At 40.5% G+C, this 12,377-nt stretch overlaps 1 protein-coding gene across 2 annotated transcripts; it reads right to left on the bottom strand.

The window, feature by feature from the left end:
* Positions 1–937: 937 nt before the first annotated feature.
* On the bottom strand, positions 938–12,163 carry cwf19l1 (CWF19 like cell cycle control factor 1). Of its 2 annotated transcripts, none has more exons than XM_088346820.1 (14): positions 11,956–12,163; positions 11,759–11,843; positions 10,561–10,645; positions 10,391–10,492; positions 10,109–10,323; positions 9,928–10,043; positions 9,766–9,850; positions 6,959–7,108; positions 6,760–6,889; positions 5,619–5,698; positions 5,342–5,551; positions 1,340–1,459; positions 1,182–1,279; positions 938–1,124 (listed from the first exon to the last, which is right to left on the bottom strand). In XM_088346820.1, exons 1-14 carry the CDS (start codon positions 11,976–11,978, stop codon positions 980–982), a joined length of 1,644 nt encoding a protein of 547 aa, XP_088202946.1. In that variant the 5' UTR covers positions 11,979–12,163; the 3' UTR covers positions 938–979. The 2 variants fall into 2 exon arrangements, with proteins under 2 accessions (XP_088202946.1, XP_088202947.1); XM_088346821.1 differs by having other exon boundaries at positions 6,760–6,886; positions 11,956–12,161.
* Positions 12,164–12,377: the final 214 nt, after the last annotated feature.

The following is a 12,377-nucleotide window of genomic DNA, read 5'->3' as shown; positions in this document are numbered from 1 at the left end:
ACCATTCCTGCTAACTTATTAACACTACTGCTACTATTTATTACTCTTATTCTAACATTTCACTTATGAACTTGCATAAATAAAAAGTGATACCTCTAATCAATAATGCAGTTTTGGGGTTGGACACTATAAGAGATTTTTAGCTAGTCACAGCATTGGTTATTTGTGCCTTACAAACTTTTTCGTACAGCGTGAAGGTCGCAAATGCTTCTTTGATGGAGGTTTGTTTACCTCTCCGTCCACTTGTAGATGCACCTTCTTTGTCTATTACTTGTAATCCTTTTTACATGCTGTGATCATTTTGAAGGTGCTGGTACAAATGACTTGTGTGTTTCCTCTGGACCTAGCGACTACGCAAAAGTAAATTCTGCAACAGGCATTTTCTTCTGTTCCACGTCCGCTTCGTCAAAACCAGAATAGGTCCAAACAAGTGATGTACCGCCCTTCTTCGGCGCAAGCTTTGTTTCCTCCTCGTTTGTTGACTCCGGGACTATGTTTACGGAGTCCGCCTTGACACTCAATGAGCTCACACGGTGGGTGTGGCATAGTGTGGCGCTTGCAAACTTTGAATCGAGTTTATTGGCTTGCGCTATTAAAACATGCCTCTGACTAGTCGGCACTTTTAAAACTCGAACGGTAACAATTGTGGTTGGCCTAAAATCCATCGCTCAATACAAAACCTTGAAAAAAACGCAGTGCTTTGCGGTTTCACAGCCGCCCTACGTTCAAACTTCTGCCACCCCCTACTGCTCCCTTCTTCAATCCGATCTTTCCAGCGCCCCCAGAGGAGTGGTACCGCCCACTTTGAGAACAACTGTTTTAGAGTAATGCGCTATTTTTTTAGTGTCAGTAATCTGGAGGGTAATGGAATTACTTTTTAAATAAAGTAATTACTTTTTAGTCATGCGCCCAACACTGGAGATAGGTGATCAGTATCTGTAAATTTGTGAATAGGAATTTATTTACAAAAAACAAGAATTTATTCATCCCAGGCAAAGTCGTATGGCTGGAAAGCGTCCCTGAGCTGCGCGCACGCCGCCTCTTCCTCCCCTCGGCTTTGTTTGCACTCCTTCCAGTCGGCTCGCGTCGGAATGTTGAGCAACGCCTCGCTGGCCAGCACCTCCCTGAAAACATCAAACAGTCAAACAGGCCCACAAACGATCCCAGGCGGTGTTTCTTGCCTCCCGAACTGCAGCGGAAAATGCCTCTGGATGCGGTGGTAAAGCTTCTCTCCCGAGTCGAGTTCCACGTAGAAGTACGGGGTCCCGGGCTGGGCAATCTGAAAACGGACGGCAGTCGCTGTGAGTTAGCTTGTTAGGGATCGTGCCGTGCGGCTCACCTGCTTCAGATCGCTGTGTTCTGGGATTTCCATCAACTCCATCTGCTGCTCCTGAGCTTGCACCACAAAAGCTTCCTTGATGTCATCTGTGGCGCAACGATCATTCGGCACAGGGACCACCTGACCGCACGAGATTGTGAAGGATTTCAACGTGATTGTACAATTAATATCTCACTATTGCCAGTATTCCCCTTATACAAATCCATGGAAACACTCATCCTATATGGTCTTAATTGACCGTGAGCAGTTTTGATTACCGTATTTTCACGACTAAGGCGCACCGGGTTATAAGGCGTACCCCCAAAAATAGTTTTTTGTCCTATATTTTTCATACATAAGGCGCACGGGACTATAAGGCACCCCAGTGGGAACGTCAACAAAACAGATAGTTCAGTCAAACTTATTAACCCCTGAACATTACGACGGCTCACAAAGAAGCAAATATGTGTCTCAGACACGTACCCACACGGTGTCTGTACGATGTCACCAATCACTCAAATGCGTCATTCCACATATCATTAGGAATTTTTAACTTTTGGGATTCAGGATAAGTTAGAATTTCATTGTGCAGGGAAACATGGTTGTTTATTGTGCACATGACAATAAACACTCGAAGAATTGAATTGAATTGAAAAATAGACTCAACAGAAACATCAGTCTGAAACAAGATACTGGGAAAATATAAAGCCGGGTAGCTCACCAAAGTCGTCTTGCAGCCATCACGTTCAATAATAATACGCAATCATGGTCCTCTTACATCCGTGAGTTTAGTAAATCCAACCATGTAAAATATTAACACACTCAAACGCAATAATCCTGACAAATAAAACAACTAAAAAAATTAAATTCCACCGAGAAGCATCTGTATCGATGGATGATACTTTTTGCTAGCTGTCTGTTTAGCCCCATAAGTCCTGTTTACAAATACAGACTAGTAAAAAATGTTTTCTCCATGCTGTAGAGCAACCTAACGCGGGTTTCACATTCATCTTTTTTGGTCAATTGCAGGCTTTGTTTTGCCCCGCTTTAGCCTATGCAAACCTGTTAATGCGATAAAGGACCCGCCTTCTTTACCTCCGAATAACTTTAGCCAATAGTGACCAATTCAAATGATGATTGACACATTGGTTAGGAAATGAAACTCCAGTATATATACTGGACTGTCTCAGAAAATTAGAATATTGTGATAAAGTTCTTTATTTTCTGTAATGCAATTAAAAAAACAAAAATGTCATACATTCTAGATTCATTACACATCAACTGAACTATTTCAAGCCTTTTATTATTTTAATATTGCTGAATTTGGCCTACAGCTTAAGAAAACTCAAAAATCCTATCTCAAAATATTAGAATATCATGAAAAAGTAAACAAGTAGGCTATTCAACTAATCACCTGAATCATCTAATTAACTCGAAACACCTTGCGAGGTTTCCTGAGCCTTAAAAACACTCAGTTTGGTTCAGTAAACTAAATCACAAGTATGGGGAAGACTGCTGATCTGACTGCTGTCCAGAGGACCATCATTGATACCCTCCATCAGGAGGGTAAGACACAAAAATAAATTTCTCAAAGAGCAGGCTGTTCACAGAGTGCAGTTTCAAAGCATATCCACAAAAAGTCTGTTGGAAGGGAAAAATGTGGCCGGAAACGCTGCACAACCAAGAGAGATGACCGCAGCCTTAACAAAATTGTGAAGAAGAGCCGCTTCCAGAATTTGGGGGAGCTTCAAAGACAGTGGGCTGAAGCTGGAGTCCAGGTATCAAAAGCCACAGTTCACAGACGTGTCCGGGAAATAGGCTACAATAGCCGTATTCCCATGGTCAAGCCACTTCTGAACTCAAGACAACGGAAGAAGCGTCTGACTTGGGCTATGGAGAAGAAGCACTGGACAGTTGCAGAGTGGTCCAAAGTTCTCTTTTCAGACGAAAGCAAGTTTTGCATTTCATTTGGAAGTCAAGGCGCCAGAGTCTGGAGAAAGGCTGGAGAGGAGCAAAATCCAAGTTGCTTGAAATCCAGTGTGAAGTTCCCACAGTCAGCAATGGTTTGGGGAGCCATGTCAGCTGCTGGTGTTGGTCCACTGTGTTTCATCAAGTCCAGAGTAAATGCAACTGTGTACCAAGAGATTTTAGAGCACTACATGCTTCCATCTGCTGAAAAGCTCTATGAAGATGAGGATTTCATTTTCCAGCATGATCTGGCACCTGCCCACAGTGCCAAAACCACCAGTAACTGGTGCACTGACCATGGCATCACTGTCCTTGATTGGCCTGCTAATTCCCCTGACCTGAACCCCATCGAGAATTTGTGGGGTATAGTTAAGAAGAAGATGAAAGACACCAGACCTACAAATGCAAATGAGCTGAAGGCCGCTATCGAAGCATCCTGGGCATCAATAACACCTCAGCAATGCCACAGGCTGATTGCCTCCATGCCACGCCGGATTGATGCAGTAATCCGTGCAAAAGGATTCCCAACCAAGTACTGAGTGCATCAATGGACATTTTCAAATGTTTGATTTAGTTTTGCTGTTATAAAATTATTTTTTTACTTGGTCTGAGGAAGTATTCTAATATTTTGAGATAGGATTTTTGAGTTTTCTTAAGCTGTAAGCCAAATTCAGCAATATTAAAATAATAAAAGGCTTGAAATAGTTCAGTTGATGTGTAATGAATCCAGAATGTATGACATTTTTGTTTTTTTAATTGCATTACAGAAAATAAAGAACTTTATCACAATATTCTAATTTTCTGAGACAGTCCAGTATATATATATATATATCCCAGCATAAACTGCGGACTACTTCTACGGGGAAAATCTAGTCATCTTAGTTTCAAGACCCTGCCAGTCAATATGGATCCATATATAAGGCTCACTGTATTATAAGTCGCATGGTAAGTTTATGAAAAAATAAAGACTTTTAGGTGTGCCTTATAGTCGTGAAAATACGGTATAGCACACCCTCAGTTTCTTAATCCATGACATGTTTTTTCCTTTAGCGCCGCTGAAAATGGATCTCTACTAGAGAAAAACCTCAGCTTATTCACTAAACAAGCCTCAAATATATTGGCTGATTTCTTTGGGGGTATTTTCAGTTTCCTGTAGACACCTTTAAACGTATAAATATGTAACGGCAAGTCAATGTTTATGTTAAGCCACATACAACCACGACTTGTTAACACACGAGCTGCAGCAATGAAGCAAATAGGGAACGAGCACAGTACTTTGTTGATTTTGGCTAGTGACATGAAATGTTATTTAATAACAAGGGTAAAATTCAGATACCCTTTTCCGGCTGAGTACCATGGTCTCGGACCTACAGGTGCTGGTCCTCATACCGGCCGCTTCACACTCGGCTGCGAATCGCTCCAGTGAGAGCTGAAGATCACGGCCTGAGGAAGCCAACAGCACCACATCATCTGCAAAAAGCAGTGATGCGATGCTGAGGCCCCCAAACCGGACTCCATTCCCACCAAGGCTGCGCCACGAAAAATATGGTTCTACATATGCATGTAAGCATCACATCTAAGGAACATTAAGATCAACTTGCGATTTAACAGAAGGAGGTCTCAAAAGTTTAGTGTGACGTTAACACTCACAGATTACTCTGCCACCTCAAATGTATCCCTTTATTTAAAAAATCGCATTCACGGAAGGGGTTAGAAAGTCTGAAGGCTCTGCAAAGTGTAAAGTAAGCTGGTAGGGTGAGGAACACAAGCTGTTTCACAGACTCAGTTTGGGAACATCCTATCTCCTACCTAGCCACCAATTATACATGCCGGGTTTATGGAATGTAAATTCCTACAGATGGTGCTGCAAGAAAATAAAAAGCATAGAAGACAGGTTGTTGAACGAGACTTGGCGTTGCGGTTGGCCTTAGGCAGGCAAACGTTATGTAGAACTTTCATTTCTGAACCACGCCTAAAACCTCATCACCGACCCGAAACACAAACTTAAAATGTAGCCTTTTGGACATCCGTGCTTTAATATACATTGTGTTGTACCTGAAGCTGTAGATGCTGGCTCCTGTAGTTCCTCTCGAAGAGGACACATCGCTCGCCCCGGCTCTTGTAGAAGCTCTTGAGTGCCGCCTTGTACTTTTCTATCTCCTCCAAAACTTCAGAGGCCAACTCCACCGTGGACTGGTAGTGCCCAATGGGCAAGATTAGCACGTGGCCCTGGTTCAGCCCGCCTTTGGCCAGCGCTAAGTAACACTGCGGTGGAAGGTCACATCAAGGCTGCGGATGGGTGCAAAATCCCAGACTCGGATGTTATACTCACGTGTGTTCCGATGCTGACGACCAGGTGTTTCTCCACCTGAGGGCTCGCCAGGCAGAACCAGCACTCTCCGGGGGGAAGAGCTACACCAATTAAGCCATTTAGTGCATAGTGCCATATTTATTTGTGTAAAAGGCGCACTGCTGTATAACACGCACCTCTAATTTCAGATTAAAAATCGGTCTAATTCCCCCTCCTCACTTTTTCTCAGCTAGAACTAAGCATTGAAGGTCTAAAAAGTTGTGTCAAGAACTATTGCAAGGGGATTCGACCTGGTAGTGAGAGCGTCAATTCTTAACAACTAGACCTGGGGTAAGCGACATGTGGCTCCAGAGCTGCTTGCCACACTCTGGCGCTCTTGTGGCTCACTGGTGCTTTTTGAAAACTGTTTGATAATGGAAAATGAAATGTATGGTTTCCCAATAATTATACAGTAGAGAAATATAATGTACACAGTATATATATATATATATATATATATATGATCTGTGTTGCCTTCCTTACAAGGCTTACATAAAGCTTTTCAATTGTTGTGGCTCCAAATTCATGTTTTTGTTGGTCCAATGTGGCTTTTTTGACCTTTTGAGTTGCCAATCCCTGCACTGTTATGGATGACACAGGAAAATGCATTCGATTTCATCTCATCATAACAGTGTTTTGATTCATGGTACTATGTTGATGAATATGTGGGGCAATGATTAAATTAATTAATTGACACTGAATTGGACTTTGAAGGAAACAAAATGAATAAATTGTACAATTTATTTTGGTAGTGCGTTTACAGTTTCATATTATTTTAATGATGGCCCCTTGTAATCAACAACGTGGTACCAGGGGTAAAAATAGTGCAATGATGAGACAAAACCTAAAGTCCTTTCCAATGTCATCTGTAACCCTAGTGGTCTAGTGGTTGAGTATCGGCGGTCACACCGCCATGATCCGGGTTTTAAATCCTGTTCCATCAAATGTTGTGCAAATGTGGTCATAGATTATTTCTTATATCGTTGATCATATACGTTGACGTACTACCTGAAAACCTAATGTATAACTAACGCGCACCCAAACTTTGAGTAATTTTGGGATATTAAAAAAAAGTGAATACGGTAGTTCTTACGGTACCTCAAAATCACATCCGAAAACTTACGTTGCTTGCGATGTTGCTTGCGCTCAGCCCAGGCTCCCTCGAATGACCTTTTCCTGCCACGCCCGCGAGGACCTCCAGATCTGCCCCCCCGCCCTCCGCTGAGGTCAAAGAAGAACTGAGGGCTCGACTGCTGGACAGAGGATAAGCGGGTGAAGCCGTTTTGAGTTTTGCCCTCGATTGACTTTCGGGGGTCTCGCACCTCCTCCTCTGAGCCCAAGCCAATTTGAGACTGCTCTTTCTTGTCTTTGGTGACCCGCCTGTACGGGTTTTCCGTCACGTCCTGTGGCTGTTTGACAAGCTCCGACGGGTCCATCGTCTTCATGGGGATGATGTTAAATGCATACAGGTACTGCAAAAACAAACATTTGTTTTATCATGCATTTAAATCACATTTGTTTAAATAATGAGGGATTAGTGCTCGACTGCTGAATAGTTTTTGATACCGATACTAATAGAAAGACACAGCGCTATTTTGCGCTTCGGTTATTGCTGGTTCACTGCTTCGCGGATTTTCATTGTGCATTGTGTTCTGAAACAGAAAATGCTTTTTATCGCTAAAGAAGTTGGACCTCTCCACCCGCTAAACCTGTTCAGGAGTCATATGCGGGTCTTTGGCGATCTCTAGTGGCTCCCTTGCGTTTTTCCAAAAATGTTTTAATTTCTGTAGGCCAGCAGTTTTTAATAACGGCCACATGATGGCAGCAAACTATCATGTAAAGTGAAGTGGATCAGGTCCTTAATTCATTAAGTTGAGCAAAAAAACAGCAAAATTAGTTTTTTTTAAGATGACAATTATAAAGTACCGTACAATAATTTTATTGGATAAACTAATACTTGAGATTGTAAATTGGGTTTGTTCTTGATTAATAAACAAAGGTTTCTACTTGGAAAATGTTCAGGTTTCACAGGGGGTTTGGTCCCCCATTAACGGTGGAATTACTACATAAGTGCAATGATTAAAATGCTCCTATTATTGTATTTAAGTTGTTCCTAAAACCGTCACAAAAGGGTAGGCAAAAATAATGAATAAATAATAAATATAGGCTCGTATCAAACCAATATTTGTTACAATGTAGGTTTTTGCCCATGCCCTAAAAGAACAGTGTGTATTATTTGACCATTACATGTTGTTCTATTGTGAGTTACACCAAAAATGAGTGCTTAAAAGCAAAAGAAAAAATGCAATCTACAGAGACTCAAAGTGACCAAACCGCACCGTTATTCTTTGCAGTTTTTGCCCAGTCTGTGGCAGGTTTTTGAATACCCGAAGCAACAGCTTCCTGTAGATGAGGCTCATGTTTACAAAATCAATGCAAAGTTCTCGACCGAGTATTCAAAAAAATGCATATATATATATATATATATATATATATATATATATATAAATAAAATAGTTCATGAGTTTTTACTGATTATTTAAATCGAGTTTTTTTTTAAGAAATAGTTTTTTTTTACTACTAAGAGACACTAAATATTACACCGTCCCTTTAAATAATAATAACAGATTTCCCAAAAATCTGAAAAAAATTACCAGTATTTAATTTAAAAAAAACATTTTTAAATCAAAGGCCTGCAAAATATTATATAATTCTTGTATAGTATAAAATGAACATGCAAAAAAGCTACTATTTAAATCAAAGTCGTAATTATTTATGGAAGATCAATTTGTAATAAAATAAATAATTTGAGTATACAAAATATATATATTTAAATTGCAACTAAATGGTTTGATTTTCATTTTTAAAGAGACAGTGTGTAATATTTAGTCCCTCCTAGTGGTAAAAAAAACCCTTTCATTCAGTAAAGAAAAGAAACATTGGTTTCCATTCTAGACAAAAATACATGAACTATCAAACTAATGTTAATTTTTATTTAAAAAAAAATCATAGGTCAAGAAATTTGTATTTATTTTACATAGTGGAATGCCTACCTAGAAGACGCCGCCATGTTCGTCTTGCATCCTGCTGCACTTGGCACTGGTTTTAGTTTGCATTATGCAACACTGCCATCTAGTGGTCAAATATAACACACTGGGGCTTAAAATGATTTGATTTTACGCGTTTGAAACATCACTCTACTCATGTGAGATCAACGGTATAAGTACTTAGGTAAAAAAATAATAATTTCTAAGAAAAACATTTTAACTTTGTTTTTTAAAATGTCGTGCGTTCAAATCATTTTTTGAAATCAAATCCTTGAGTCATAACTGTAAAGGAGCCTCACGAAATATACCTGGTTACATGTACTAATACCTAAAATAAGGAAAGGTATCATACTCATACTACCCATACTATTACCTGGTAGCGGTAATAATCAAGTCAAGTCACATTTATTTGTACAGCCCTCTAATCACAAAATGTCTCAAAGGACTGCACAGGTTACAATTACACAATCCCCTGATCTTAAACCAACATGCGGGCAAGGAAAAACTCAAAACCCCAGCACGATGAAAATAATAAACCTTAAGAAGGGCCCTCACAAGTGGTAGTCCCCCTTCCAGAATGACCGGGGTGCAATAGATCTAGCATTGGGTAACAGTACACAAAACATAGTCAACAAACATTTTATTTGAAGCTCGTTCGGGATATTATAGGTGGTATAAAAAGTGCCAGAAAAGTCGAAATTTAGACGCCCACCCTATTGAATAAGTTCCTCCCGACTATACGTCTTATTGGCATGCATGTGTCCAAAAAAGAAAGCAAAAGAGATAAGAGAATGGTAGTAAATAAAAGGTTAGTCGGACAGCAACTAGCCGCAACGTCCATACGCGCTGCCATGTTGGATCCATCAGGACATCAAAAAACGAAAACAATAGGTAATTAGTTGAAAGGCAGGCATCTGATAATTTATCACACTCATGCTCATTAATTGATTTTAAATTTTGAATTGTTTTGGCAGGTGAAATAGACAACAACACGTATTTAGTTTTCTCTTCTAAATATAAACTTAGTTTAAAACTCTCAAACAAGTACCCTTCTTAACTGGACCACAAAAACATTTCCGTACCTTCTTTTTGGCTATGTTGTTAACGGTCGCCAAGGCAATAAAGCGAGTGACATGCTGAGCATTTTCCTGAAGGATTACATGATTCCTACAGGGAAGGCGAAAAAGCAAAACATCAAAAAGTAAATCTAAGTTTCTCACAGATCATTTTCTTCTTCAGCTTACCTGTAAGGCAACCTTTCGTAATGAACACCCTCTAGTCCTGCAAAGTGGTATCTCGGCTTGAGTTGGTTGGCCAGGTTAGCCACGGCACCGCTTCCACAGGTCTTTGTGTCGACCTCCTGAAACGACTGCGGTGAGAAGAGGACAGGAAATTTGCAAAACGGAGGTGCTTTTTAACGGTTACCGGATTGTTTCCAAAGTGCCACACGCCCCTGGGCCACTGCGACGTCAGCAGGATATCTACGCCTCGGAACTTACTGCTGGCAGTCAGTGGGGCTAGGAGGGCATTCAGATCTTTCAGGGTAAAGCAGTGGGAGGGCGCCAGCTCCTGGGTAGCTTCGCGCCCGCTCACATAGGCGATCTGTAGACCCGACACCCCCGAGAAGATGCCGCGGCGACCTAGAGAACAGGGACACAAATCCAGGTGATCTAAACTAAATTCGAAGCCCGGGAGAGTATGTCCTACCCAGGTACGTGATGTTCTCAGCCAGCTCGCAACCATCTGCACTTGGGAATTTCTTGGCTGCTTCATGACTAGCCGCCCCAAGGATGTATGTGTGGATGGGAGCTGATGAAGTGTGACAGTAGATGGTGAATGTAGTCATCGTAGGCAAAGCTCAATTGTGCTGTTTCTACCTTTCTTTGCTCCACTTTTATACTGATGCCACTCTTCTTCGGCTTCTGGCGTCGACGCAAAAAATTCCCCAACGCATAGAAGGAGCTTCAGCCAACAAAGAGCACATTTCAAGATTACATATGGCTATTACCAGTGTTGGGAATAATGCTTTACTAAGATACGCGCTCATGGAATGCAATTACTTCTCTCGGTAACATGTACTGTAACACGTTACTAGTAAAATATTGTACCTCAACTGCTGTTACGCCGCTTCCTACAAATGACAACTCATGAGAGAATATGTCACTCCTCTGCTCACGATGTATCAACGCAAAATCATCAGCAAGTTTATGTTTACCTTAAAAGTACAGAATATTAAGGACACTGAATTTTTCGTCATCGAAATAGTCTCCCAAACGTATAACTTGCATCCAAGTCGTATTTACGATTTTTAAATAAAATACTGGAATCAGGGGGCACTTTATATGAGCATGTGTCTCCAGTAGCAAATGGTAAACAGTGCACCAGGAAGGGGCGTAGCTTATATAAGAACAACAAACCAATAGAAAATCAATGGGGAAACCATGAGAAAATAATTTACGATAAAAATGTGCTGAATTTTGGTGTTCTTATTTGTAAAATCATTTTTGCAATACACCATGCTTGGAGGAAAAAAGAGAACGTATTGGGCAGGACCTAAGAATGGAGATGTAAATGTTCGAGTGGTCAGAAGCCAAAATGGATATGGAGTGTCATGGCCAAGTCTTTGTTTGCGAGCCCTCAAGATTGTGCAAGCCACCCAAAGAAATAAGAAGGCTTTACAGCTTCCACAAATTGGTGTATCACAGACGTTTTCTTGTATTTCTTTTTATTGTGTGGCCATTTTAAAGCAATTCTAAAGGGTCTGCTTCCATGCAAGTATGTAGTAATTCATTTGTAACTAAATAGTTATTTTCAGAGTATCGCTCTACTTTTTGGTGTCCTGTTAAGTGATGGGCACCACCACGCTCTACTTGCCCAATACACACCAAAGGTAATTGTGTCCTTACAACCCTAGTGGTTAGGGGATAAACCCAACCCAACCTGGGGGGTAAAGTAATTACTTTCAAATTAACTAGTAAGTATAACTAATGACCTTTTCCAGTAAAACGCCCAACACTGTTTAATACACGATATCCTGTGCTGAGCTCTAAATAGTATGGTGCACTCCCAGCTCACATCAAACTGTCCCGTCTTCTTCTGGATGCTTTGCACTCTGTTGAAGAGAATTCCAAGCTTGCCTTGGACGTCCCCAGACACCAAGCTAGTAAAAAACAAACGCACACTTAACAGGTTGAAGCCATGTGATCGACAACATCACGGATTTATTACGAGCACAATAAAATATTGCTTGAAGTTTGGGTCGTATTACTTACACTCTCACCGGTTTATCTCCCATTATTTTGTCAACCAAAAGACTAACATTGGGTTCATGCAATTTGAATGTTGCGTACGCTTTTAGATTCCGGTAGAAACAACAAAAAGGAACCAATAAATTCGAAATCGAAGAAGAGATGGCAGGGCATTACTTTTTTTGCAAAAAAATGGCACAATGAATATTCAATAATATAATATAAAGGATATTCACGTGTCATCTTTTTTTAATTTCATATGCGAGACGAAGTGTTGAGTTTACAGGGGGATTTATTTTTGAGGGAATCAAGTGGTTGCCATGTTTTGTTCAATCCTAAGTATAAAAAGATTTATACTGATGTTTATTTTAGTTGAATAGTCTGTAATTTGTAAATTATTTCCTAAATAGTGTTATAATACAGTTTATTGGTAGTCTTAAAAGTGG

This window comes from Urocampus carinirostris, chromosome 11 (genome assembly GCF_059441175.1).
Source record: "Urocampus carinirostris isolate Australia breed hairy pipefish chromosome 11, RoL_Ucar_1.0, whole genome shotgun sequence".
In the NCBI taxonomy this organism is placed as follows: Eukaryota; Metazoa; Chordata; class Actinopteri; order Syngnathiformes; family Syngnathidae; genus Urocampus; species Urocampus carinirostris.
This window is presented reverse-complemented; position numbering and strand designations above follow the sequence as displayed.

Bases quoted from the DNA above. Each gene is read 5' to 3' on its own strand.
- cwf19l1 (XM_088346820.1), bottom strand. From the start codon at position 11,978: ATGGGAGATAAACCGGTGAGAGT. The intron at 6,890-6,958 runs GTGCGAGACCCC...TCCTCTGTCCAG, and splicing joins GCTTGGGCTCAGAGGAGGAG to CAGTCGAGCCCTCAGTTCTT. The intron at 1,125-1,181 runs GCAAGAAACACC...TGATGTTTTCAG, and splicing joins TTTCCGCTGCAGTTCGGGAG to GGAGGTGCTGGCCAGCGAGG.